Source organism: Pollachius pollachius (genome assembly GCF_949987615.1).
Source record: "Pollachius pollachius genome assembly, chromosome: 10".
Taxonomy (NCBI): domain Eukaryota; kingdom Metazoa; phylum Chordata; class Actinopteri; order Gadiformes; family Gadidae; genus Pollachius; species Pollachius pollachius.
The window spans coordinates 5,537,691-5,564,460 of NC_136943.1; the positions used below are offsets into that span (position 1 = coordinate 5,537,691).

At 46.8% G+C, this 26,770-nt stretch overlaps 2 protein-coding genes across 8 annotated transcripts; both read right to left on the reverse strand.

Annotated features, from left to right (window-relative positions):
* Positions 1–684: 684 nt before the first annotated feature.
* LOC307081692 (F-box and WD repeat domain-containing 11-B) lies at positions 685–17,556 on the reverse strand. 4 transcript variants are annotated; one of them, XM_079744951.1, is made up of 13 exons: positions 17,419–17,556; positions 13,117–13,182; positions 12,309–12,528; positions 10,891–11,077; positions 10,032–10,122; positions 9,068–9,205; positions 6,490–6,608; positions 5,047–5,296; positions 4,253–4,371; positions 4,038–4,148; positions 3,269–3,347; positions 3,013–3,177; positions 685–2,421 (listed from the first exon to the last, which is right to left on the reverse strand). In XM_079744951.1, the coding sequence occupies exons 1-12, from the start codon at positions 17,536–17,538 to the stop codon at positions 3,016–3,018; spliced, it is 1,662 nt and encodes a 553-aa protein (XP_079601077.1). In that variant the 5' UTR covers positions 17,539–17,556; the 3' UTR covers positions 685–2,421; positions 3,013–3,015. The 4 variants fall into 4 exon arrangements, with proteins under 4 accessions (XP_079601077.1, XP_079601080.1, XP_079601078.1 ...); XM_079744954.1 differs by having other exon boundaries at positions 12,309–12,537; positions 17,419–17,492; XM_079744952.1 differs by lacking the exon at positions 17,419–17,556 and adding an exon at positions 16,975–17,175 and having other exon boundaries at positions 12,309–12,537.
* A 536-nt stretch (positions 17,557–18,092) lies between these two features.
* LOC307082045 (eukaryotic peptide chain release factor subunit 1) lies at positions 18,093–24,907 on the reverse strand. 4 transcript variants are annotated; one of them, XM_079745466.1, is made up of 12 exons: positions 24,788–24,805; positions 24,499–24,590; positions 24,275–24,385; positions 22,519–22,694; positions 21,848–21,987; positions 21,586–21,724; positions 21,213–21,403; positions 20,475–20,604; positions 20,171–20,350; positions 20,001–20,065; positions 19,724–19,871; positions 18,093–19,426 (listed from the first exon to the last, which is right to left on the reverse strand). In XM_079745466.1, the coding sequence occupies exons 3-12, from the start codon at positions 24,358–24,360 to the stop codon at positions 19,344–19,346; spliced, it is 1,338 nt and encodes a 445-aa protein (XP_079601592.1). In that variant the 5' UTR covers positions 24,361–24,385; positions 24,499–24,590; positions 24,788–24,805; the 3' UTR covers positions 18,093–19,343. The 4 variants fall into 4 exon arrangements, with proteins under 4 accessions (XP_079601592.1, XP_079601589.1, XP_079601590.1 ...); XM_079745463.1 differs by having other exon boundaries at positions 20,159–20,350; XM_079745464.1 differs by lacking the exon at positions 24,499–24,590 and having other exon boundaries at positions 20,159–20,350; positions 24,788–24,907.
* Positions 24,908–26,770: the final 1,863 nt, after the last annotated feature.

The window sequence follows — 26,770 nt, forward strand, 5'->3', positions numbered from 1 at the left end:
CCCGAACCAAACCTAGAAAGGAACAAAACCAACTGGCACGCCAAATAATCCCCTCCCTCTCCTGGAGGAGCCCGACTGTACAATAACAGAATTTACGCTTTGGTGAGCTCAACTAAACTAGCCAGTGTTTTGCTACAAATGCAGGACTGTTCCTCATTTCTAAGCACTTTTTTGGGTCTGATTATTCTTTTAGTGTGTCAAACACATGTTCTTCCTTCACGGCCGTGGTGTTTATGAGAATGTGCGTTGACCCTAGGGTAACAGGTTGTTCAAACTGAAAGATTGGCTTCCAAGCAGCCTGAGCCTCATTCTTCAACGGCCTCGTGCGGCGAGCTCTAGGATTGTAGTGCGTCGCCCCCTGGTGGTCATCCACGAACAAGACGTGCGATTTCGGTTTACAGCGTATACAATTACGGTCCGTGATCTTTCTAGGACCATGACCCCATTGCTAGGGTAGACGATACGAATAACAGCAAATTAAAAGTGACTAACTGTTGGTAGGGATATATCTATCCATAGATATCTATAAGTCTAAGCTTTACACTTTTGAATAAAATGCACAAAATATGTCTACATTTCACAGGGCAATGGCCATCCCTCATCACTACCACGCAACTAAAAGATTATTATAAAAAAAGAACGAAACGATAAGAAACTCATGTTACAGTTGACTCAACACTCCACCACTGTCAAGTACTTTATTCACAATAAGGTCATTTTCTTCTTTAAAAAATCATTTTTAATATACAACACAATTTCTGACAAGACAACTCCGTTTACAGCTAAATTTGAGCTCTCGAGTTCCGGCTTCTCTCCTGACCAAAGCAAGCACGTCCATGTTACAGGCCGGGGGAGAGGAGGGTGGGAGAGAGAGAGATAGAGTTAAAGAAAGACAAAAAGAGAAGAGATAGACACACACGCACTCTCATACACACCCACACACACGCACACACACAAATGGAGTGAGGGACAGATGGAGAGAAGAAGCAGTTAAGAGAGAAGGAAAAAAAAAACGACACGGTGAGAACTACACTTAGTATGATTTTTTTTTTGTACTAAGAACCAACTGATTCAAATAAAATTAGAAAATAGTAATAAAAAAACGGTAAGAAAGAAAAACAAAAAAAAAAAAAAAAAGAGCAGAGGTCCTGCCGGGATGCTGTATCCACGGCGACCTCACATGCACGTCTGTCTCTTTGTGTCGCCTCCCCCTTGTGTTCCCGCCATTTCAAAAGTCCACATATAGAAACACGCACACACGCACGCACACTCTCGCGCAAACTTGAGTGCGTGAGCCCCCACCACCCACCCATCAGCCGGCTCCATGCGGGTGGGCATCCCAGTAGTGGGGAGGGGGGGGGGGGGGCAAAGGAGCCAGGTAGGAGGGGGAGAAGGGAAGGGGGGGGATGGATGGATGGGGATCAAGGTCGAGAAAGCAGATGGGGAGAAGGATGGGGGAGGGGGGGGGGGGGGGGGGGGAGAGGGGGAGGAGGCTGGGGCAGAGGGTGCTAGATGCATCTACATGACCCCCACCCCTCTCCACCACCCCTCCGAGGTTTCAGCTTCATCCCCTCCACCAACACACCCAGTTCACCCCCCTCCTCTCCTCCTCCCTCTCCTCCTCCTCCTCCTCCTCCTCCTCCTCCTCTTCGTCCTTCCATCTTATTTTCTTCTCAGAGCCGAGTGAAGAGTCACTGTCTCCCCCATCAGGGCTCCGGGGGGGGGGCCGTCCTCTGTCCAGCTGTGCCGCTGCAGGCGTTGGTGTTGGGGTGAAGGGGTGAGGGCGGTGGAACATAAGCTTGTGTTGGTGTAAGGACTACACGCCTATAGATCATATCATCTGGGATGTATAGTCATCTGTGATGTGATGTCCGTGGAGGGGGGGGGGGGGGGGGGGGGTGTGTGTGGCAGAATCCAAACTAGAAGGCCTCTGCCGTTATGTGTGTGTGTGGGGGGTGGGGGTCTTAACGGTTAATACTGTCATTAAAAAGAGTACTTGGCTGGAGATAAATATGGACCACGATGACAACGTGTTTGTGAGGGGTGGGGAGGGGGGGTGGGGTTGGCTCTCCGGGTTTTGTGTGTGTGTGTGTGTGTGTGTGTGTGTGTGTGTGTGTGTGTGTGTGTGTGTGTGTGTGTGTGTGTGTGTGTGTGTGTGTGTGTGTGTGTGTGTGTGTGTGTGTGTGTGTGTCTTGTGCAAACTGGAAACAGGCAAAGGGAAAGATTCCCCCCCCCCCCTCCCTCCCCCAACCCAAGTCAAGCGTGGTGGTTGAGGAGGTCTAGGGTGGAGGTGGCGGACAGAGCGATGACCAGAAGGAGGAAGGAGGAGAAGTGGAGGGGAGCTCCTTTCCGCGACAGACGCACCCAGTCAGCCAATCAGCCCAGGGCTCCTCATAGGAAGGGTGCGACGGCTGGTGGCACCTGGGGAGGGAGGGAGGGAGGGAGGGAGGGAGGGAGGGAGGGGGGTTAGTTATCATCCGGATGCCAGAGACACAACCCTACCCCCCCTTATTCACCTGCAACAATGTATTAGGACAATGATCCGTTCTGGGGATTTTTGTATCCAAACATTCTTTCTTGCTGGGGAATATTTATCATGAAGATGAAATGACCTTCTGGTGCACGGGAGACCTGCGTCACCGACCCACTTAAACCCAGATTGCTGCTTTGTTCCGTGGACCTGAGAGTACGCGAGTAGCAACAACGCCTCTGCAGAGGTTCCCACCAACCGATCACCGTCAGGCAGGAAACCGGTGGCGTGTTTTGAGCCACAATAATATCAATATAACAAGGCCCCTTTCAGTTGGTTGCGATACATAGTGACGACTTTTTCACATTTTTGCTAATGGGGCGGACTACGCATCGCGATGCGGTTTCCTTTTCTGCTCGCCATGTCTGTTTTATTTGGGGCTTGGACGCCACAAGGCCCCTTTGAGTGCACCTGAACGTAAGGCGGCTGCACCCGTGCCGGCCGCGTCCGGGGCTGAGCAGTAGCTCCACAGCGCCACCCACCTGCTATCTAGAGATGTACGTGTAGGTGCGCGAGGGAGATCGTCCCTCCGACTGCCCGTTGGTCGAGACGTTGAGGAAGTCCCAGATCAGGATGGTGTCGTCGTGGGAACTGCTGATGATCTGGAACTCGTCAAACTGCAGGCGGAACACACGGCCCGAGTGCTCCTGGTTCCACACACACAGCAGAGGGAGGGAGGGGGCTCAGTACACGGCAACGGGGCGGGGCCACGACGCGGGGCCACATGCAGACACTCACCACTAGCGTGCGCAGACACAGGGTGCTGGCCGGGGCGCGGGGGTCCAGGGCGGCCTGCAGGTCCCACACTTTGATCTTACTGCGGGAAGAGCCGACACAACAGGGTCACACAATAAAGCCACAACAAGGCCCCCCCCCCACCCACCTGCTACGACACCGGACCCACACCCGCTACGACACCGGGCCCCCACCCGCTACGACACCGGGCCCCCACCCTCTACCACACCGGGCCCCCACCCTCTACTACACCGGGCCCTCACCCGCTACGACACCGGGCCCCCACCCGCTACGACACCGGGCCCCCACCCGCTACCACACCGGGCCCCCACCCGCTACCACACCGGGCCCCCACCCTCTACCACACCGGGCCCCCACCCGCTACGACATCGGGCCCCCACCCTCTACTACACTAGGCCTCCACCCTCTACTACACTAGGCCTCCACCTGTTACAACATCAGGCCTCCAAAAGTACAGTACACTACTCAGCCCCTATAGTGTTGGAAATGGCAATTTTAATCACAATCAAGGTGGCAGATTAATCCATAAGTGTTGTTCAGGAAATGTGAGCGATACAAACTTTGCCAACTTGCCCGTATTCTTATATTGAACACAACCATCATCGTGTTTGGCAAGTAGCCATCTGTGGTTCATCAAGAAGGTACTTTATTGATTTTCAACCTTTGGATTGACTTTGATTTGATACAAGAGTCTTCCTGGAGAGCGCCCTTTGGGTTAGCACTGGCTTTAAGGGGGACCCCACCCACATACCCGTCGTAGGCTCCGCTGACGATCCTCTTGTTGTCAAAGCGGATGCAGCGCACCAGCTCTTCGTGGCCCTCCAGCACACGCAAACACGCGCCGCACTCGATGTCCCATAACCTGTGACGGACAGACGGGGGGGGACGTTAAGCACACACGCGTTCATGTTCCCGTTTCCTAATTCCTCTTATTCCCGACCCCGCCGGACCCTGCTCCGGACCTACCTGATGGTGTTGTCGGACGAGCCGCTGACCACCAGCCGGTCCCGGTACTGCAGACACGCGATCCCTCGCTTGTGGCCGTTGAGTGTGCGCACAAACTCACAGGTGCTGGTGCTCCACACCTACAGAGACCGAGAGGAGCCGCGAGAGTGAGTCACGCGCCGATGTCATTTACACACACGCTATGGAATGAGGGCGCGGCGACAGCGAGAGGACGTGTCATGTTGAATCACAGGTGTGATCTCAGGGACAGCCAGTCAGAATACGGCTGTGGACTTCCGACTGAAAGTGGTTGAGCCGCTTGTTGTTGGAATGAGAGGAACTACTTAAACAAACAAACATTTATTGTGACACGGCTACAACCAGATAATGCGTTGATCTTGATTGGCAGGTTTTTCGCCTTCATTATACGACTCCGAAACCCGATGATTAAGAGGCCTGGCTGTTTATCAACCATACCGCCCTACCAGACGAGACCAACCTTGACCGGAGCCCGGGTGATATGGGGAATGGACAGATAAACAAACAGACTGAAACATTAACCCATCCGGTAGAGACGGACTGAACGATTCAGGAAATGGTCCCCCTGCAATCAGCTAATGTTGGACAGATTTTACCATTTGACAGGTTTAAAAATTCAGGGTAACATATTGAAACCCTCGCCTGGCCGGTGGAGATTCCACTCGGGTACAGCATCTAAAATGATCCCCTCAAGTGTTTGGTCTATTGACCCAAACGTCAAAACATTAAGGAGTTTGTTTTGGACCCCGGCCCTCAAACTCTGCCCCCACTCTCACCTTGATGGTCCGGTCCCCCGAGGCCGACACGATGTACTTGTCGTCGAAGTCGACCACGTTGACGGCGGCGCGGTGGCCCACCAGCACGCGACGCAGGCTTATGTCGGTGGGCGACGCCATGTCCCACACGGCGATGGAGCGGTCCTTGGAGCACGTGACCATCAGGCCGTTGGCGAAGCGCAGGTGAAGCACTGCCTCGTTGTGGTGGATGAGAGTGTTGAGCACCTCCCCCGACGTCACCTCCCACACCCTGGGGGGGAGGAGGAGGAGGAGGAGAAGAAGGAGAGGATCGGAGGAAGAAAGGAGGAAAGGATGAGTTGGGGGATGAGGAGGAAGAAAGGAGGAGGAGGAATGGATGAGGTGGGGGCGAAAGGGAGAGGATGTGGAGGAGGAGGAGGAAGAAAGGAGGCGGAGGAAGAATGGATGAGGTGGGGGCGAAAGAGGAGAAGGAGAGGATGAGAAGGGGGTGAAGGAGAGCATGGAGAGGGATAGGAGGAAAACAACCAAAAGATGGAGAGAAGGTGGAAAGGACACATTCATAGCATTAATTACGGCAAAGAGCACAACACTTTAGCCTCTTGCTTGTACATAATCTTATCTCTCCATCAGAAGGACATTGATTTATTATGGGCTGTCCAGTACTTCAAACGGTGTAACCCGTTGATCCGGGAAGTGTCCGTCCATGGTAAGTGCATATCTGATGTGATCATACCATTATGTATTGGTGGGATATTATTGGTATCCTACCATAATTATTATTGCTTTCCGCAATAGTGATTAGAATCCAAGCCATTACTGGACAGTGCACTGAACAGCTACAGATAATGTGGAGACATTGTAAACCCCACATGGATTTTGTTTTCAATATTAGTTATTCAATATCCTCCTAGCCAATTTTACCTTGAACACAACCGTTATGTTGTTTGGCAAGTAGCAATGTTTTGGTCATCGATATATTTATGCACTTTTAGATTGTACTTTAGATTGCGACTCTTTCTGGAGACCACCTTCTACATCTACACTTGGATCTGACGGGCGGACGGCACGACGTGCCGTCGTGTCCGTGGAGCCGGCATTCAGCGGGAGCTACCGCGTTAGCTTTCTTCTGGTCAAACCAAGCAGAAGCTCACCCACACGAGGCCCAGAATAGCACGTCGACAGATCTGGCCTCTTTCCAATACAAACAACATACACCCTTATGATTAGCATGGGAAGATATGCAGGGTGACAAGAGCCACATCTCACTCACTTTGTATTGCCTGCTCCCCTCACAGACTATTGTTTCCCAGTGAGAATCCGAGCGGTACAATTCATTAACAACGTTCCCCCTGCGATGATCGGCCCGTGGTACGAGTGACACCACACCCTGATCACTTCAGTGTGTGCACATCCAACCACGAGCCCTCATGTTGTTGAGACCGGGGTGGGGGTGTTGGTCCGTACCTGACGGTGGAGTCCGAGGAGCCCGTAACGATGACCCTCTCGTCGTACTGTAGGCACAAGACGGAGCCCGTGTGTCCCGTCAGTATCTTCAGACACTCCAGGGACTGCTTATCCCATATCTGCACGGTGGAGAGGAGGGGACATAGCAGAAGGTGTTATTATACTAGGGTTAACATGGAGTGAGAGAGTGAGCAGATTAAAAGGTGTCATTATATTAGGGTTAACATGGAGTGAGAGAGTGAGCAGATTAAAAGGTGTCATTATATTAGGGTAAACATATTGGGTGAGAGGGTGAAGATACTAAAGGTGTCATTATATTAGGGTAAACATATTGAGTGAGAGGGTGAAGATACTAAAGGCGTCATTATATTAGGGTAAACATATTGGGTGAGAGGGTGAAGATACTAAAGGCATCATTATATTAGGGTAAACATATTGAGTGAGGGTGAAGATACTAAAGGCGTCATTATATTAGGGTTAACATCTTGGGTGAGAGGGTGAAGATACTAAAGGGGTCATTATATTAGGGTAAACATATTGAGTGAGAGGGTGAAGATACTAAAGGCGTCATTATATTAGGGTAAACATATTGGGTGAGAGGGTGAAGATACTAAAGGCATCATTATATTAGGGTAAACATATTGAGTGAGAGGGTGAAGATACTAAAGGCGTCATTATATTAGGGTTAACATCTTGGGTGAGAGGGTGAAGATACTAAAGGGGTCATTATACTAGGGTAAACATTGGGTGAGAGGGTGAAGATACTAAAGGCGTCATTATACTAGGGTTTACATATTGGGTGAGAGGGTGAAGATACTAAAGGGGTCATTATATTAGAGTTAACATATGGAGTGAGAGAGTGACCAAATTAAAAGGTGTCATTATATTAGGGTTAACATCTTGGGTGAGAGGGTGAAGATATTAAAGGTGTCATTATATTAGGGTTAACATATTGGGTGAGAGGGTGAAGATACTAAAGGCGTTATTATATTAGGGTTAACATATGGAGTTAGAGGGTGAAGATATTAATGGTGTCATTATATTAGGGTTAACATATGGAGTGAGAGAGGGAACATGTTAAAGGGGTTATGTATTAGGGTTTGAATGTTAAAGGGGTTATTATATTAGGGTTGACATATGGAGTGAGAGGGTGAAGATATTAATGGTGTCATTATATTAGGGTTAACATATGGAGTGAGAGAGGGAACATGTTAAAGGGGTTATGTATTAGGGTTCGAATGTTAAAGGGGTTATTATATTAGGGTTAACATATGGAGTGAGAGAGGGAACATGTTAAAGGGGTTATGTATGAGGGTTCACATGTTAAAGGGGTTATTATATTTGGGTTCACACGTGGGGGGAAATGAGCGAAGATATTAAAGGGGTTATTATTTTAGGGTCACATGTGGAGAAAGAACATATTAAAGGCGTTATTCAATTAGAGTAAACATGGAGTGAAGATATTAAAGGTGTCATTGTATTAGGGTTAACATGGATGGAGAGAAGTGAACATATTAAAAGGTATCAAGATATTATGGTTAACCTAAAGTCAACATATTAAAAAGGGGTTATTATATTAGGGTTAACATAAAACCAACATATTAAAATGGGCTTATTATATAAGGGTTAACATATTGTGGGAGAGGAAGTAAGCAGTAAGGAGGATGGGACAGAGCGATCAAAGCAAACGAAGGGGAGTGGTTTTAAAAGTGGTTCTGAGGTTCATACATCACATTTGGGTCATTCCTCGCACTGCATGTTCTAACCGATGTAATGCTCTAGCTTCATTTAGCCTCCTCACCCGCTACACTGAGCATTACATCCACGCACAAAAGCACTACGAGCATTTTGGGCACGGCATCAGAGCCTGACCAACCTCGCCCTCACCCCCCACATGCCCCTCATTCTCCCCGGAACACACCTCCCCTATCGTCTGATCTTCTACCCTACCAGACCCAACTACCTAGACCTGCCTCCCACACACTAACACAATGGTATCCCTTGTTTAACTTGCTCTGCTTCTGTTTGCCTGGAGTAGGGGGGGTTATACCACCAAACAAGTCTGTACAGGTAGCGTGACCAAGTACTCTTCATTGGGCTATTAGTCAGTCCTGCTCGGTTCAATATGAACCGAGTAGTTACAGCTGTAATAGAGTAGCTTTGTCGTACTTCTACCTTGAGCTTTTATTATTAAAAATCAATGCGAAGAGACTTTCCGAGACCGGCGCCAGACAGGGAGGTCTGGGTGGTATGAAGTCCAACTGAATGCTGGTAATCCTGCTCTGTAGTCCTAACCCCCTACCAGGACGGACCCCAGCGCCGCCCACGGCAGTAGCTCTCAGACGATAAGCCACGCTGGGCCTGAGACTTAACAGAGAAATAGACACAACACGGCCCACAGACTGAGACAAAGAGAGAAGAGAGAGAAGGGGGAGGGCTGTGCACAGCAATGGGAATAAATGCAAGCCAAATGTGCGTTCAGTCCCGGGTCAATTAACGTCAAAGCGATCACTTTCTCCCCCCCCTCCTTGTCCTCTACAGCCACAGATCAGAGGTCGGGCTGCGCCGGTGGGTGTACCTTGATGGAATTGTCCCTAAGGCCGCTGATGATCTTGTCGTCATCGTACTGCAGGCAGTAGACCCCTTTACTGTTCTCGGAGCGACACTGGATCCTCTGCAGGTTGTGTCTGCCGCATCGCCAGTTCGCCTCGATGGTCTGGGGAGCGAGGGAGAGAGACAGGGAGGGAGGGAGGGGAGAATATTAGTCAGCACTTAAGGGAAGTCAGTGAGTGTACCGTGTCTGAGCGATGAATTGTGGGGCTGTTGCAGCCTGCGGCAAGGCTCTGTGATTGACAGGATATGGTGGTGTCGACGGTTGGAAGCAAGGCCCAGGGCCACGTGTGAGGTAGGGGGGGTTCACAGGAGTACTGGAATAGCATTACTCATTGCGGGGGCTAATAACTTGGCTTTATTTATTAATAGCCTGTAATCAAGCTGCATGAGTAAGCGGTAAGGACACATTGAAGGAACAGGAATGCAGGCCTGGCTACTGGGACAGCAGCCCGTTGGGTCAGCCTTCGACTGGATGTTGGAGCAGCTGTGCTCGTGAAATCTATGGTCAAATCCTTAGTGTATTCATTTTTAATACAAAACGGTTTAAAAGAGAAAAGAAGACACTATAGTCGTTTTTTAAATTACGGTTAGGCAATGCTAAAAAAAAGGATTTTAAGAAGATGAGGAAGATGATTCCGTTGCAACAAGATCTAGCACTATGACCTAAATATCTCTATTTACCATTCAGGAAGAACTGGTACTTAAAACACACAACCTGGTTGGTTCTTACTTTTTCACTGTAACTATCGCTTCTGTTTAAAATGCTTTGAAGTCAAACTGAAGTGGCTTAAGCACCATCCACCCAGAGCTGCTCAGTTAACCACAGGATTCTACCGCCTATAAAGAGGGCTGGCGTGGAGGAATCGACAGGGCTGTAGGTTCAGTGTGGGTGGAGGACATCAAGCCAGGACACCATGTGCGTGGCTTACCTCTATGTCTTGGATGATCTTGGGGTATAGGGAGTGGTAGTACGAGTTTGGGGGGACTTCTGTAGTGCGATTTTTGAAGAGGTACTTCTCCCTGTAGGGTGACGGCAAACGCAACATTGGTTGAGACAAGCAGAGGGAGCGAAACGAAACACAAAGACCCCTTATCTTAACAACGGAGGAGAGAGGTGGCTTATTATGAAACGCTGGTACAGTTCAGAACAGACCGAAAACTAAATATTTCTGTCTCCATCCCCTTTGCTCTGCCTTTGTTCATTTTGTGGTCTGGCCCAACACTGTAATTACTGTTAATCTAGTTCAACCCTTTGGCAATATTGCCATTCTGATAAATATATATTTTGTTTTATAGAATCTACTCTAATTTACAATTTGAAGCAACTGAACATATTTGGTAGAACTGTCTTTAATGCTGACAAAATACAACACATTAATCAACTGTAAGCTGTACTGTAGATATTGCTATATTATATTCAATATTGCAGTAGTTACTTAAGGCCCCATTTCCAGTGATCCCTGGAAAGGAACGATTTCAGGAGGATTACAAAGTTTAATAATTCCTTGAATTAGATCATAAAAAGGCCCATCTGAATCCTTTTGTGGGTTGAGCAACAACTACGAGCACACGAAAGAAACAACCTTTGACTACTCAGAAACAGTAGGCGCTACTTTCTGTGTATTGAGCAACCCCAGGTCTAGCGGCAACATAGCATGTGGCAAAGCCTCCCCGCTGTAAAGCAAACATCCCCCCGTTCTCTGTCACAATGAGCCTCTCCCCTCTCCCTCTTCCTCCCTCCCTCCCCGAGGCAGACCCCGTACAGACCCCCCTTCCCCCCATCCTCACCACTGGTGTCTCTCGGACAGCCCCTTCCACAGGGGGTCGGTGCGGACCATGCGTTCGATCAGCTTCTTCCAGAGCATGCCCTCCGAGATGACCCGCTGCCACTCCTTGCACACCAGCTCCGCAGAGCACAGCGAGCGGGCGTCCAGGAAGGACAGGATGTTCTCCGCTATGTGGTCCAGGCCCTGGGCTGCAGAGGGTGAGAAGAGAGGGGGACGTTCTCAGTCTGAAGGAGGTGGGCTAGTTTGAGGTGTGTTTGTGTGGTAAAACGTTCACTCATCAACTCATTAAAACGTGTCAATGCAACAAGCATTAACTAACAATTAGCCAACAGTTTGTTAACTTGACTAATGGCCTAGTAATCATTTGCTAAGGATGTTCTCGTTCACAGAGGGTTAAAGTTTACCAATGGTGTTCATGTTTACCAATGGCGAACCCATGTTACTTACTTAAAATTGTATACATTAATAGGGTAAGGGTGTACCCAAACCTTACCTCTAACCCTTACCCCTTTGCTAATGAAATTATTTTCACTGCAATAATTAATTTTATTTAACGATTCATTAATTTACCCTTATTGTGAAGTGTTAGCGTATATGAAGTTTGCAATCACTGTAGAGATGGCAGAGTAAAAAAAAAAAGAAGAAGTATTGTGCACGTAGCTTTTTGAAGAGAATAGCGATAAAGTGAACTAAAATATTACCACGTCACCACATTTGGCCCAGGCGCATTCATCAAAACTTCCAGTCTAGCAAGATTTGCATGAAAATGGTAGGCAAGATTTCAAAAGAGTAATATTTCTAATAAAATAAGTTTCTAAATTTAATATAGAAGATCAAAAGGTGTAAAATGTGCATCTTGTTAACAGTTTTACATACCCTTCAGTCACTCAGTCAACCCAGGCAGGCTCAGATTGACTACCCCTAGGTGCTGTACGATAGTAACCTAGATGTGCCTAGTTGTGTCATTTGGGCTTGCACAACATAACAATAATTAAAACGTTGCATGCTGACTCATGGCTTCAATCTACAATAACATTCATCATTCTCCAATGAGTCAAGCGGAGTGGAGTGGTGGTTTCCACAGCAACAGCCCCCCCGGAGTGACATATGGGTCCCGAAATGTGGTTCCATGACTGGATGACTCCACAAACATTACACACACACACACACACACGGCCTCGGAACGTGTGCTCAGACCCCGCTCACACCTGTATTTTTAGCCGCCTGGATGTGGTTGCATCACCCCCCCGGTAGAGCTGCGATGCCAACCGTTACGACCCCTCCATGATGCACCTCGATAAAGCGCGGGTCGGTTTTCCTCAGCCGCATAACTAGACTACTACACACCTACTGTGTCTGTGTCCACGTCTGTGTGTGTGTCAGTGTGAGCGTTGTGCGAGCGTGTCCATGCGTGTGTACCTGGCAGCGCTGTGATGAAGTCCCTCTGCAGCATGGGTTTGAGGTAGGAGTTGATGTGGCCGTGCTGGTAGTGACACATGCGGGAGATCAGGTGCTCCACGAACTCCACCTGGTCAGCCTCCGACCACTGGTCAAACAGGACGATGCAGTGTTCCTTGTCCTTGTCATAGTTGCCCTCAGACGGCCTCTTGCGGGAGCCCGTCACCGGACCGTTACTGATCTGGGGGAGCAGAGAGGAGGAACGAGGGGTAAAGCTAGCGCCGGGCGTACATTGGCCGGGCGTACATTGATACAAGTGTAAGCATCATCACTTTGTTTTATGGGCTACATTAATGAGCATGCGAAAAATAAATGGGATAAAACCTCAAAATGTTCACATTTTGAATAAGTCCTATAAAAAAGCCAGAGATGAAACAAAAACGAAATAATGCTAACATTTAAACGAATGGTAAAAATGTAATGCAAATACAATGACATAAATTTAAATTTTCTCTTTACATTCAAAGAGATTCATTTCCTTTTTCATATCTCTTCAACAACACATGGTCAAGGACATGTGTGTCATTCCAGTGATACGTTCACCACATGGATACCTCCCTCGTGGCTGAGCAGTAGATAGGGGTGCTCAATGTAGGCTATTTGAATAAAATAAACATTTAATAGCGCAGCGCTGGCTCATTACACACGGTCGCATACCGCCCCAAAGCCAGGTATCCCACCATTACACGGGAGGCGGGGACAATGCTACGAAGCGTTGATGAGGGCCACGGCCGTGAACCCACGACCTACGACCTCTACACTCGCTCACCTTGAGAACGGTGTTCTTCTTTGGCGACAGGTCATCTACGAGGGTCTGTGAGTCCATGCCCGTGTTCTGCAGAAAGGGGAACAGAGCAGAGGGGACCCCCTGGGGCATTAGCATAGGGACATCTGGTGGGCCGCGGGTCCCGGGTCAAAGCCACCGGAGCAGCCAGGTAGGCAGCGACGTGTGCGTGGGCAGCACCACAGACAAACACTTGCAAAATAATGAAGCCAACACGACCTATAGCGCCTTTTCTTGCACAATCGTTCTGGCGACTGCATGTGCGTGTACGCAGAAGGCCACACGCACATGAAGTAGACCAGGCTGACTGGGGCACTGCGAACGCAAGGAGACTTTGTGTGAGCTCGTGTCTGTGATGCAGGTGGAGTAGAGTCTGGACAGGAAATTAAAGATCACAGCACCTTGGGCACATCGGTGCAAGGGCAGCAAAAGAGGCTTCCCTGTAATGAATCCACATCTGATGTGTGGAGTGCATGCAGAGTCGATGGGAGGAGGCCGCAACACTCCTTACTTCACCTGGTTCCACTGCTTTATGGGCATGATTGAATAAGACGGGACTGCATTGTCAATTGGAAAAGCTAAATAGAAACAGCTTGAATGGTTTGCGTCCAGTAAAATAGAATAGTCATGCATATAAAAAAGGACTTGACGCTCTCAACGCCACGGTTAACATTTATTTTTACTCAATGCGATTTTCAATATTTGCACCAAATACTGCAGCGATTCCAAAACCTTATCTTGGCACAGATGTGTGCCTCATAAACGCAAGCAAAATGTGCTCCTCACCATCATGGAGAACTATATGAATACGTCAATTAATTACTTTAATATGTCATGTGTATAATACATAACAGTGGCATTTCTTCAATTGCTGTTGGTTGTAATTAGGGACTAAGGATACCCTGGAGGGCTGACGGGGAAGGTCAGCTCCTCATTAGCCAACATCTGAATGCCTCATTGTGCTCCAAAGAATAACCCACTATTACGAGGATCTCTTTAAGCCTCAGATACATCACCCCCCACAATGCAACAGCAATCGCTCAAGGTAATTAGAACGCAAACACATGACAACGACTCAAGACACGCCTGAAGTTGGGCTTCTAATTTGGTCTATTTCCGGGTACACAACGCAGGTACTCGTTTGAGATGGTCACAAATTTGACTCAAGAAATTCTGCGTTCTTGGGGTCCTTGGGACACGTTGGGCTGAATTGGGAGATCAAATATGGAATTTGAGCTTTTAAATGTCAGTGAGACCACTTGCAAGCATTTGGTTACAAGAAATACATATACCTAAGAACAATACCTAAATATCAAATTTGTTGCCATTTATTTAATGTTGTCATTTTTAATACGCAACTGTATTTGTGGATCAACTGTGATGACAGCCATATCAGGCCATTATCTTGCTACTTTTGTGGTCCGAAACTCTTTCATTCCATATTGCCCATCCGACACTGCATGCATACAGGACCCCCAAAAGGGATGATGACACAGCCAAGGTCCCAAAAGAAAAGTTTCAGCAGGCAAAATGGTAAGAACAGAAGCTTGACCGTCCCCGTTCAACAGACAACCTTCTGGTGCTTCCCAAGCACTAAGGGTTAACATTGGCCGTGATCGACGTCGCTGAGGGCCAATAAAGATCCACAGCCGTGGTTGTCATCCTCCCTCACACACAGTGCAGACTGGAGAAGCTTACTGGTTTTTGGTTCACATGCCGAGTAGGGCAAGACCGAAAGACATACAAAAAGGACAGACAGACAGGCAAGCAGACAGACAAGCAAGCATGGGGCCTCTCAAGAGTAAACCACCCACTTAAGCCCACACACCTGCAGGTAGAAGGAAACAAAATGGCTCGTCAACAGGTGGCCAATCTGTGGTACCCCCAATATCCTCTTGCCATTACCCTTAATGACCGAGGCTTTATTCCAAATGTATTTGAACTAATCTGCCAATGGAAAAATTCCTTCTGCCCATCCACTCCCGTGTCAAGTGTGGGCGACCAAGGAAGGCTTTGGAGGGGGGCCATGAAGGGGATAAAGGGAGGGAGGGAGGGGCAGCAGAATTTTAAGAGGAAAGAGGCAGAACCTGGTTGTGAGCCCGGGTGGAGGGGATGCACTGCAGGCACCTGAGTGCACACAAACTCTCAGCCACCGAGGAGCAGCACCGCCATTGAGAGCCAAGTACAGAGCACTGTGTGAGAGAGAGGGAGGGAGGGAGGGAGAGGAGGACGAGAAGTAGGAGGTACAGAGTATGAGAGGAGGAGGAGGAGAAGAAGAAAGAAAAGAACAGAGGCAACAGACCAGGGGGTGTGGAAAAAGAATGATGGAGGGAGGGAGGTGGTGGGAATTGGGGCAACAAGACTCATCGAATATCAAAATAAGAGGACGTTTCAAACCAGGAGAAGGTTTGGTGGGGTTGTGGGGGTTGATTAGACACATGAAACACAAAAAAGTGGTGTGTGTAACCATTAAGGGTTAGGGGAGAGGGGGAGGTGGTGGGAAAGGGGGAAATCAGTATTAAAGCTTCACAGATTGGCAGTGAGTGTAGGGACACACAATGTCACACACAAAGTGAACTGGTGCACAGAATGTGTACACAGATGCATTATTAGATATGATGCGAGGAGGGATATGTGGAATAAGAGGAAGGGGTAATATAAGACTTTAAACATATTTTAAAGATTTTTGCAACTTTCCATTTCGACAGATACCCCTTCCATCTATCCCACATATCACCACTCAAATGAGTAGTTAGTGATTAACACTGGGGGATGAGGGAAAGAATCCATGCACATAAACTAATACACTGACAGACAGACACTTAAATGTCAACCATATAGTGAAATAATTGTTATGAATGTAGTTTTTACCATGTTTTGTTGACCACATATGACCCTATGCCTTTTGGTTTTTAGGTTTTATTGCAACCATTAAAATGAAGCACCTGCCGTTATAAGAAGGACTAGGGGATGAAGTACTATCCAATTCAATTTAGTATAGAAACATCAGAAACCACATACCTTTAAAGTAATTGGCTTAAGGGAACACATTTTTAAAAAAACATTTGGATTTTAAAATAAACTATAGAAGCTCACGCACACCATATAATTAATATATTCCTATGTAAATTCACACTTCTGTAAGTCCTTGTACTTGGCATTTACTAAAATTCTATTTTAAAAATATATAAATATGAAAGGATATCCTAAATAGTTTAGGGCCCAATGTCTTAGATATTGCAAAAATGTGGATACACCGAGGCCTGGATCGATTGGGACCAGATTTAGTGCAAGTAGTGCACCGAGTATTCTCTACCAAGTCTTCTCTAATAAAATAGTTGGCCGTCCGGTTAGACATCAAATAACAAATAATATGTCAATATTAAACTTGGACCCATTCGTATTCACTGACAGATTATAATGCGGATGCTTTGGCTAGCTCGTAGATAAACGGGTTATTATTGTTGACGCTAACGGATTAGCTGCTGGCTAACACGGATCAACAACCGGCAGCATTTCAAAACATTCATTTCATAGTAGTATCTGTTTACACGACATACGGGTCTAGTTTTGGACATGACTGTCAGCCGGGGGGGCTATGAAGCTACCTGCTAATCACGACAATGCTATGCTACATACCCAGCAGCCACACACTTCCTTCTACGCACTTTCTAAAATATAAACACAAAAGCGTCCACCCCCCTACGGCGAACAACAACACATTTAAATACCAACGACCATTCAACGAGACTATTTTAAAATGTTACACCAAGTCCAGTCTACGGGCTGCGGGGTAAGGTATAATAACAGTGCCTGCTTAAAATGTGAGCGGATGATCGCCACCTAGCCTGTGTGTGCTAGCTGGCAGGCTAGCAGGCAGGGCCCCGCTCCCAGTGGCGCAGCGTCACCGCAGTGGACGCTTCCCCGAGAAGCCTCCGCTCTCCGCCGCCGACGACGACGGACGACGGCTCTTCAGTCACTCGCCGCTGCGCTGGTTGAACATTATTTTTCACACTATCGGAAAAGGTAGAAATCCCACACGAGGCGTTTCGGAATCACCAAACCTGTCGGACTTCCAACAGGACGTTTAACGCGTTAAACAAAACGCCTCGGTAATCCAGAGGCCCTTCCTCTAAATGTCTGGTTCCCCCCTCCTTTCTCCTCCACTACAGCCTACGAGCAGCTTTAGCTCATTCTCGGCGTCGAGTAGAAACACCGTCCCACTTTTAATTTATACCATTAATAAAAACATAGAATTTTTCGGAGAAACATACACACAAACCTCACCATTAATTCCAACGTTTTGTCCTCCATGTCCGGCTCCATGTTGACGATTCCCCCCCGAAACTCGCTCTGAAAATGGAAACCCAACCCTGCGTCGGCCGCCCGCAAAGGCAGAGACGTCATTTAGTTCGCCCAGCAGCCACACAGCCTGGCAGTGTCAGAGGGGTGGGTGGGGGGAGGGCACCGCCCACAGCACGAACAACGCGCTGATTGGTGGGACTGTGGTCAAAGAGGGCTTCGCTTTGTGAATATGTCCGCTGTTCATTGGCTTAGCGCGGTTTCAAGGCTTCCCCGGCGACTCCCCCAAACAACGGGGCAAATGGATGAAGATGCTGTTGCTATCCTGAAGAGGAATAAGCCAAGGCAGGATCAATCATCCGCATAGGTTTGCTGTGATGCTATAGGATGTGAGGTGTTCAATTTGTAGAACCGAGGTTTATCAATCCAAAATTTGAATACTAGCCCTGTGTGTTGCAATGCAAATGGCCCTTAAATGTGTTATGGCTAAAAATATGTCTTCCCGGTCCAGCCAATTGCATTCGTTCAATTATTAGCCTTGGCAGGTATACAGAGTGATAACCGAAACGACACGGTAGGCTTTATAATCACCAGGGAAGTTTTTAGGTTATCTTCCTCTGAATCATTTATTTACCATTTATCATTATGTTTAACGGGAATAATGGATGGGTCCACATTTCGGGCACAAAATAAAGAGCCAATGCTATTTGTATTTTTTTGCCATCAACAAGCCCATTATAGTGCATTTCCAGTACAATAAAACCCCAAATCTACAAAGACATTTGGCTAGAGTACTACCAGTATGCATAACATGGTTTTGTGCGGAAAGGAAATGTAAAGGTTGTCCCACTCTAAAGGGCTCATTGACTTGGCATTCATCCATGGACATTTGGATTAGAAAACATGTCAATAAAATCTGTCATTACAACTAGCATCTCCCCATACATCTACCCATTTCCTCCAAGACCTACAGACCATGTGATGCATTTTAAAAAACACAATTGGTTAATTGCAAGATAAATTAGAGGACAAAAAGTGGGGCTTTATCAAAAACAAATTGAGATAAAATAAAATTTCTTGACACATTGAGTAGATGAAAACGGAAAACTAAACCCGGGAGGACCTCGCGAGTACCATCACAATAGGGGCTGCGCCAATGAGGAACACAAAGCAGTAACAGCTGAATCGGCCACGGCCCTGAGAACGGACTCCAGAAGGATTAAGACCACAGCCATAGAAGATGTAGAAATGGTTTTCAGCAGTTCAAATTTAATACTTTGTTCCCCCTTTCTCTACAGAAACCCAGGTAAAAAAAATCCCCCACTCTCATAAAATACAACAGCAGCAGTAACCAGTAAAAAAAACAAAAAAAAAAAAGATTGAGAAGCAGAGGGGGGGCAGGGTGGGAAGGGGAACACGGTCTAGGTTAAGACGGGGGACAGGGAAGAAAGGAAAATATATTTTCTATATGGAAGTGTGAGTCCAAAGTGGTTCTTCAGACGCAGGGGGGCCGGGGACAGCGAGGGCGCTGGGTACTTGCTGTTGTGTTCATTCAAAATGGAGGGGAGGGGGATAAAATGAACAAAAATGAGTCAAGTCCAATCCAACTAGGGGAAGGAACCAGCACTCTAAGGCAGGGGTTTATTCAGGAAGGGTGGTCTCCCTCTCTGGACTGAAACCGATACTTTACTCCTCTTCAGCCATGTGTTTTTTGGGGTTCCTGTGTGTACATATTGGAAATGTGTGCACATGTCTGTGTATGCAACCGGGTTTATTGGCATGTGTGTCTTTATTGTGATCGGCTCAGCTGCCCCTCTCGTTGCTGCAAAAGAGAGGAGGTCTTTTTCTTTCCTTATTTCTTCATTCATTTCATCTCTTTTTTTTTCCTCCCAATATCAGTCCCCGACTACCTAGTAGTCATCCAAATCAAACAGCTCATCGTCCTCTCCCATGTACTCCATGCCCTGGAAGTCCACTCTGTACCGCAGAATACCTGAGGAATACAAAGACAAGTCTCAGCAAAGTGCAAATGAAGACACTACGTAATCATCTGCAAGATCAAGGAAAGTAGTCAAAATAAATTATGAAAAGGAAATCACTTATTCTATAGCCTAATTCCCATTAGAGCCATGGGAGGCATATTAGTGTTCAAAGGGAAATGGAAAGCCTGAACTCCGCCAACATCTGGCTTCAAAGATCCGTTTAGGGATCCTCTAAACTATTAAGGAAATCCACTTCGGACTTCCAATGCTCGCAGTGGCTTTTTCCAGTGTCGACGAGAAACACTCACCCCCAATGCCTCCGAAGCCCTTGACAAACTGGGACCCCTCCTGGCTCTTGTCCGTGACTATCTCCAGGGTGGCTCCGAACGTTTTGTAGTTGTTGGCGAACCACTCCAGTAGGGGCATACTCTCGATGAGCTCATGTTCCTGTCCGGTCTATTTCATTCATTCAAAAAAGGGAACACAATTAAGAAAAAAAATTAATAATTGTGCATTGAGAAACTTCAAACCGACCACTTAAATGAACGGCGGCCAGATTTAAGTAGGTAAGGATTGTCCTCTCACCTCCTTGTCTGTGAAGTGGGACTTGTCTTTTTCCTGCTCCGGCGTTAAATACAAGGTCTTCTCGTCTAAAAAGGCAATAATCAGACCAGGGGTTAGAGAGCAATAAGGATGAGCCATGCTTGGCCTGGTTGTTCACAGAGTGCTTGTTCATAATTTACTTTTATCGGTACCGTTTTCGGATCCGTTGTTCTGCTGCTCAGCCCCGTGCAAGCGGAGGATATAGCGCATCGTGTCCAGGTTTTCGTAGACTATGAGGATCTCTACAGCACCCATCTCCAGCGCTTTTAGTGTGTCCTCCACGCCGAAGCAGTATTTCCCCGTGTCCTGGCTGATCTCATCAAAGTACCGCCCTGCATAGACGGGAAGGGAGAGATATGAACAGGGAGTCAAGCAACGAAGAACCGCAGAGTCGTCAATCCCTCGTCTCCAATCCCAAACCCCGAATTGCTGACCCGTAGTTGGAAGGTAACCCACCAATGAGCTTCTTCTCCTGGATAAACTTGACGTTGGACAGGACCTCCGCCGAGAGCTCGATGGCTTGGTTGAAACCGTTCTCTCCACCGTACGAGATATCCACTAGCTTCAGGACTTTCGCTTGTAACCTCTGTTAGGAAAAATGGATAAAAACAGAGGCATCTACGGTTAAAAACAAAATTAGAAACAGGAAGTTTAATAAGCATACATAAAATAAATGTTTACACTTGGAGAGCAACTATATATATATATATATATATATATATATATATATATATATATATATATATATATATATATATATATATATAAATAAGAGTGTGTGGTGTTGCCTAGCTATAAAAACATTTTGTGTGTGTGTATATATATATATATATATATATATATATACAAAATGTTTTTTATAGCTAGGCAACACCACACACTCTTGGTTGGCTGCTAGGGAATTTACTCCTTTGTTGATGGAAGTGCTTAAAACCAGGAAGTGAAAGTCTGTATAGTCCGCCAGCACTCACTGAATGTCGCGAGTGCTCATTCACATTAAAGTTAACTGAAGTTTAACTTCCATGTGCTGCATGCTAGCCTTCCCACAATCCCTCAGCATGGGGGTGAGTGGGAGGAGAGTTCCACACTCGAGGCCAAGTGTGTGGTGGGGCCGAGCCGCAACAACATGTCTACACTACACGGGTTCATGAAACATTGGTCCAGCTTTCTGTAAAACAACAAACATAGACTTACGGGGTCAAACATGTCCGACTGGCTGAGCTCGGTCTTGAAGTCAGCTGATCCGGCCAAGACCATGCCCGCCACGTTGACCTTATCGTTCGAGACGAAGAGCTGGACGGCCGTCTCTGCCACCTTCCGCACGTAGTTGTGTCTCTTCTCCATCCTCAGACGGGCGAAACGCAGGGCAGACTGTCCTCCTCTGCCTAGAATGAAAGGAGGGACAAAGCGGCAAAAAGGACAGAATGACCACAACGCTCCACAAATATTCAAATGGGGAGGGTGAGAAGAACACAGCTGCTATTGGTGTGGAAGACCCGTGTCTAAAGTGCACAGTGGACAGCAGAGACGGCGGTGAGCATGTAGGCGTGGTGGTTGTGAGCCATACCGTGCTTTTTGGGCAGGTCCACGGTAAACTTGTGCAGCACTTCTCTGGTGTTGCCCTGCAGCGTGCCGAAAAGAGCCCCGCTACCGTCAATCACGATGAAGCCAAACTTGCTGTCGTCGGACAGAAGGGCCGTCAACGCCTGGATAAGGGGGGGGGGTGGTTTGGTGGAACAAGGCAAAGGGGAGACATTTAGACTGTGCCATGAAGCAAGGAGGGGAGAAGAAGGAAGTTTCAAAAAGGCACACTGGACTGCCATTCGTACCTCTGTGTGGAATTTGTTGTCACAGAGGTACAGAGAGGTGTTGATTGGCTTGAAAGGCTCAAAGTCGATGTTGACCTTCTTCTCTTTGCCCTCCTCTGTCACGATGGTGCCACAGTACACCACCAAGCCGTTAGGTGGCACTAAAGGGGGCGAAGGGCAGAGAGGGCATTAGAGCAAAATAATAAGCTGTTGCAACGGCAAACACAACAGCAGCTGCTGCTGCTGCTCTGAGGAGCATTGCCACGAGGCACAATGGGTTTTAAAGAAGTGGAATGTGGTCATTATTATTGGAGGATAAAGCGAATTAACGTACACGCCAAGGAACCCGTCTGATATTATGAGAGGAGACTTAAGTCCAGGTCTACCAATGCATGAGAGATTGGGCGTAACAAATTATAAAAATGCGACATGGCAGTGCATGTTACTAAACTAAAAACCAAATGATGAATCAATTGATGAAACCTATTCATATCCAACTCAACTTAAACTGCCTGGGTGACGTTAACGCTGAATAAAAGTGTGAGTTTTTATGGAAAACATGAATTGTCTGGGTGACCTTAAACTTTTGAACAGTAATGTCTATATGAAAAGGAATGAATCCATAGAAGAATACAACAGAACCTGAAAAACCCAGCAAATGGAGATGGAGAAATTCTATCATCCCAATGTACCTTTATTGTAGAGTTTTAGCCTCTGCTGTACAGAGGTGATGGCCCCAAGCACCGACAGTCTGTTGACTCTGCTCTTGATGTTGGAGGCCGTTCCAAACTCATCCGCCAACATCTTGGCCACTCTCGATATCTGGTCCTTAGGGGGAATGATCAGTGAGATCATACTGGTCCCGTTACTGTCGAGACAACAAAAGGGGAACTGCTGTTAGGTATATGCTACAGCAGAAATACAAAAACACACAATAGGACTTCAACACACGTTACACTCGGCCACAAGTATGTAATAACACCCCAAAAGCACAAAAGCCTGAAAAGAATCACCACAATAATTATGCTGATCCCACTCAACATTGCACTGTAATTATCGGGTAAAAAAGGAACTGCTCTTAGATTCTGGCCTAGTGTACAAAAAAACATGCATAAGATAGGCAGAAAGCCTATAATCTTTAGCCCAATTCTTGGAGAGGTAAAGAGAAAGGCAATTCACCTTTTTGGTAAAGTGATGGTATTTCTCTTTATTCAAAATGTATAGGCATAGGCTACTGTTATACAGAAAGCCTCTAATCATAATCCCAATTGCTGAATAGGTACTGAGAAAAACATTTCACATTGTTGTTAAAACACTGTAATGATCAAGGTTGGAAAATGAATGTGTTTATTGTCAATGAGGACAATGGCTGAATTACTCTCCAAGATTCAAAAATCCAATACTTTAAATATAAGAAAGACCAAAGTCTGGTTTCACCTATTACCTGGAAGCTAACTGAAGGGTAAGAGGAAATGACGATGGTACTTCAATTGAATACTATTCAATCTGTCCTTGACACCAAGGACTGTACTTATGTTTCACATATTGTGTCCGTATTCACTTCCTGTTCAAAATGCAAAGCACACTCGCTGACGCTGCTTGTACATAGTTAACAAATGAATGTAGGACAAATGGTCAACCCTGTGGAACATGACAGGCAGCAGACCACAGGACAGCACATTCTGCGCAACACCAGACTGAACGCTGTTCTTTAACAAACAGCTGGCTCGGTGAACAGCTCCATGTTCTACCCATCCTATTAGATAACGTTACGACGACTATTCACTTCGAGCAGCAATACACCAACGACAAGATTCAAGAGTTGACAATTTTCCCACCGGCTTTTGCTGGCTCGTTACCGTGGTTAAAAGTTAACAAAAAAAATGCTAGGCTAACAACAAGCTATGTTGGTCGCAAGGAATTATAAAGTGAATCGTCCATCATCTAACCGTGTAGCAGGACCCACGCCACAGCTTGACTGTTATGTGCGTTATGTAGAAGTCTTTGGACACCCATTCAGTACACCCATCCGGTCCTATCCCCAACGTGGTCTTGTCAAAGAAGCCCCACCGCGGCCTGCTTCTAGAAATGACGCCGACTAGCAGACCCCGCCAGCCGGGTTCTCTATGTATACATGGTACCATACGGTCTCCTCGATTGTCCTAAAAACCCACACCGGGGACGGCACCTCTCGGTACTCGTCGCTGTCCACCGGTGTCGATCTTGTGCCGACACAGCAGCGGAGCCTCAGCCCGTATGTAGCGCGTTTAGCACGCTAGCACACGGAGCTAAAGTAAGACAAGTTAGCTAGCTAGCTAGCCGCTAGGCTACCACTCCCAGATTCGTCTCACTCCTCCGACATCCAGCTGTAGCGGCGCCGGCACCATCTCCCCTGCAGCGGTTGACCTATTTTGTAAGCATCCCCACACCGCGACCCCACCGACTCACCCGCGGGCGGCCTCCAAACTTTTGATCAGCTTCTTGATTTTCCATATCTCCACGTTCCTGTCCGCCGCGCTAGGGTCGTCCGCCATCTTCCTGCTGTAATCGCTTCAGCACCTGAAAATACAAGATAGAGAAGAAGAATATCATCCCAATGTTACGGCGGAACACAGCGAACACCCCCGTTTGGCTTAAGAGGATCGATTTTACTGGAACAACAAGCCGTCTACCTCTCCAGACAAGTGGCGGGTGTCCCGTGTAGCACCTGACCAGTGCTGGTGGATGGACGGGCCGTAACGGAAAGACTCTACCCTGGCTACCCCTGGCAGTAAAGTGCGCGGAAAAAACAGGCCCTAAGTGGTCTTCCAGGCCCTAGTGTCCACCCCATTCATTATCTGACGGGAGTCGGAGACGACCTAGATTCCCCGTATTCTCCGACAATAATAGCCAAACAGAATATTAACAATATTGAGGATTAATATTTTTTTGATCATTTGTATCAGCTCATGAAACCCGTACCTGCCTCGGACACCACCGCTCCGCTCGCTATCTAGTTCTTGCGCTACGGCTGCCGAGCCTCGGTGGTAGAAGGAATGACGTTGCCTTTCCAGCCGGTCTCTCGCTTCCCCACACTGCGCGTGGTCGGTACGATGGAGCTCACATGTGGGAGGAGGAGATTAGAGTGTCGGTGTTCACTTCCTGGAAACCGCATAGAAACCGTAGACTGGACGTGGTTGGTTCCCATTCGGTCGATCGCAGGATTGTAGGCAACAAGTGGCGTGAAACTGTTGACAATTATAAGACCGGGGCGTTTCTACCTTTGGATACATTTGAAGGGATTTGTGGTTTGATGCACGCTACAGTTGGTAGCACAGAGCATGTACCGTCCACATAGGTACGTCCATGGTCCGAGCTGCAGGATAGGAAAGGCATCACAAGGCTATGGTCACGACGTTATAAGCAATATGATACCACCATGGCAGTCATCATATAATACTATATAGCCATCGTTCAAAATGTAAACACTTAAGTTTGGGGGTATCCTAGTGGTTGTCGATATGTCGACAGGGTATTTGAACTTTGTTCGTTTTTTTATTAGGCTTTTATACACATGGCTGTTTTTGTTTCATGGTGTGGTTTTCATTGGCCATATGGTAATGGTTGAATTGTTATTGATTTTATTGGATACATCTGATATATTAGTTAAGAAGAAAAATGCCTGCTATTACTTGTTATAAATCAGTTATAGGTCTTATTTAACTTCCTTATTACTCGTTAATCCGGCAGTAGGCCAATGGTTGACATAATGATGATCTTTAAAGATGGCCTAGTTGAATCACTAGTTTTCGAATCCTACCAGTGAATTGGTGCTGTAGGTTTCCTCGGGGAACAGGACTCTGTCGTATTTGATGAACGTTGTTCTTAATGAGTAAATAAATAACATCAAATTCCGCCTCTTTTTGGCGAAACGAAAGGGGGAAAATGAAGGTTCAACTTTGTTACATATGAGCTTTTAACAATACTTTGTAGTTGCTTTGTGTTTGCTCGTAGCAGCATTTCTGTAACTTGCCAAGTGTCTTGAAACTTGGCAAGTTCCTTCCCAGAACCATTACCTTATTTTGTTTTAGTTCCTTTGATTACTCATTGATTACTCATTCACATTATTAAAGTTCCCCAGTGTCAGTGACTTCATCATATCAATATGCCTTTGATTTATAACACAGGCAGTATTAACCATCATCACTGAACAATCTTTTAACCAAGCAGATTTAATCATGTGCTTGTTAACTGGGCCTGATACGTCGGCTCACCCTCATTTTCACAGCAACGGCAGTAATCATCGAAGAAACGCCCATAACTTACTACTTACTACTCCTAAATGGCTAACCGAAGATAAAATGTTGGTGCTATATATTTGTTCCTCACTAGATGGCGCCATTGGTTTATAAAGCAAATATAATGAATAATAATAACAAAACACATTTTTAACACATACAAAATTTAGGCAACCCTATTAAAACACCCTAATAAGTCAAAAAACTACTGTTGCATTGGAGCAGTGAGAGAATTTTGTTATATAAATAAAAATATTTTTTGGTTTAATATTGACGATGCTTGTAAGATGTAATATTATTTCAAGAGAAAACTAACATCGGGGACAGCAAAAACAACAGCAGCAGCAGCAACAACAAAAACAACACGACAACAATACCCTAAAAAAATAACAAGAGAGGCATACAACCCAAACTCCAAACTAATCGATTGGCCTGCAGAAGTTTATGGCATGCGCTTCTTCCTGAATTGGTCAGGAAGCCGCAGCGGCATCAACAGGCAATGTATCACCATCTGTTGGCTATCAGCGCCGTAATGATGTGTCGCCTTTAAATGGATAGTACCTGCTGCTGGGCCGTGGATAATATGAACTGCTCTGACGGATGCTGTTCCCACCTGGGCTCCGCGCAAACAACAACCACAACGAGCCAGAAGGTCACGTGTGATTCG

Bases quoted from the DNA above. Each gene is read 5' to 3' on its own strand.
- LOC307081692 (XM_079744951.1), bottom strand. From the start codon at position 17,538: ATGACGTCTCTGCCTTTGCGGGCGGCCGACGCAGGGTTGGGTTTCCAT. The intron at 12,529-13,116 runs GTGAGCGAGTGT...CTGCTCCCCCAG, and splicing joins AGAAGAACACCGTTCTCAAG to ATCAGTAACGGTCCGGTGAC. The intron at 10,123-10,890 runs GTGAGGATGGGG...GTCACCCTACAG, and splicing joins CTGTCCGAGAGACACCAGTG to GGAGAAGTACCTCTTCAAAA.
- LOC307082045 (XM_079745464.1), bottom strand. From the start codon at position 24,360: ATGGCGGACGACCCTAGCGCGGCGGACAGGAACGTGGAGATATGGAAA. The intron at 20,351-20,474 runs GTGGGTTACCTT...CCGTCTATGCAG, and splicing joins CCAGGAGAAGAAGCTCATTG to GGCGGTACTTTGATGAGATC. The intron at 19,872-20,000 runs GTGAGAGGACAA...TGAATGAAATAG, and splicing joins CCCACTTCACAGACAAGGAG to ACCGGACAGGAACATGAGCT.